Below are 783 nucleotides of genomic sequence, written 5' to 3'. Positions count from 1 at the left end.
CACAGCTCAGCCCGGAAACAGCTGCTCACACCCTATGTGAACTGTGTTCTCAGAGCCAGCCCTGTGCACACTGATTTGGGTCAAGTTCTGCTTAACAAACAAACGCTTTCCTCACAAAACCGTTCTCCTGTCACCTCCTCTGTGAGGTGGAGGAGAGTGGTGGGGGCAAACCTGTGAGCCCGCGGCCGCTCTGGACAGGCCCGTGGGCCGTGGGCAGGAGGTCCCGTTTCCTCGCCGAGGCCCGGTCCCCATAGGCGTCGCTGGCCGTGGGGTTGCTGCCTCCAGACTCCAACCTGTGGGGACACCCGGGGGACGCACTGACGTCAGGGCAGCTCTGAGGACGGGAGTGCGGAAGGGCAGCGAGCCTTTTCTGAGAAGCGCTTGGGCGCCAGCCGACACATGCAGACGCCCCTTCCCTGACCCCACCCCCAGCTGCTGGGACCTGAGGTGGAGCCAGCTCAGAGGAGGAGGAGGAGGAGGAGGAGGAGGAGCAGGAGCAGGGGGCCGTCACTGGCCAAGGATGGAGCTTACTTGAAAAATTGGTGGTTTAGACCCAAATGCTAACTTAAATCTTAGAGCTTTTCAAATTAATTTAGGGTTGAACTGCTTCTCTTAAGAGTGTGCTTTTAAAAGCAAAAGTTTCTTGGATCTCAACAGCCCTGGGAAAATGCTCCCAGTGACCTGCCAGGGAATCAGAAACACATGGACTTGGAGCTCAAGCTGCAGGCCTGGGAGGAGTGGTGATGGGGCAGTGGGCTCGGGCCCTGCAGGCGGAGGGGGTGG

At 59.0% G+C, this 783-nt stretch overlaps 1 protein-coding gene across 2 annotated transcripts in view; it reads right to left on the bottom strand.

The window, feature by feature from the left end:
- The window catches only part of PPP1R12B (protein phosphatase 1, regulatory subunit 12B), a 62184-nt gene that overhangs the window by 11087 nt on the left and 50314 nt on the right, over positions 1-783 (bottom strand). For both annotated transcript variants that reach the window (XM_014533420.1, XM_005886359.2), the window contains one exon: positions 180-293. In XM_014533420.1, coding sequence (XP_014388906.1) covers positions 180-293 — 114 coding nt within the window. The remainder of the gene's footprint in view (positions 1-179; positions 294-783) is intronic.

The sequence above is a fragment of the Myotis brandtii genome, unplaced genomic scaffold, assembly GCF_000412655.1.
Source record: "Myotis brandtii unplaced genomic scaffold, ASM41265v1 scaffold975, whole genome shotgun sequence".
Lineage (NCBI taxonomy): Eukaryota > Metazoa > Chordata > Mammalia > Chiroptera > Vespertilionidae > Myotis > Myotis brandtii.
Note: the sequence above shows the minus strand (reverse complement) of the source record. Positions and strands in the feature narration are given on the sequence as shown.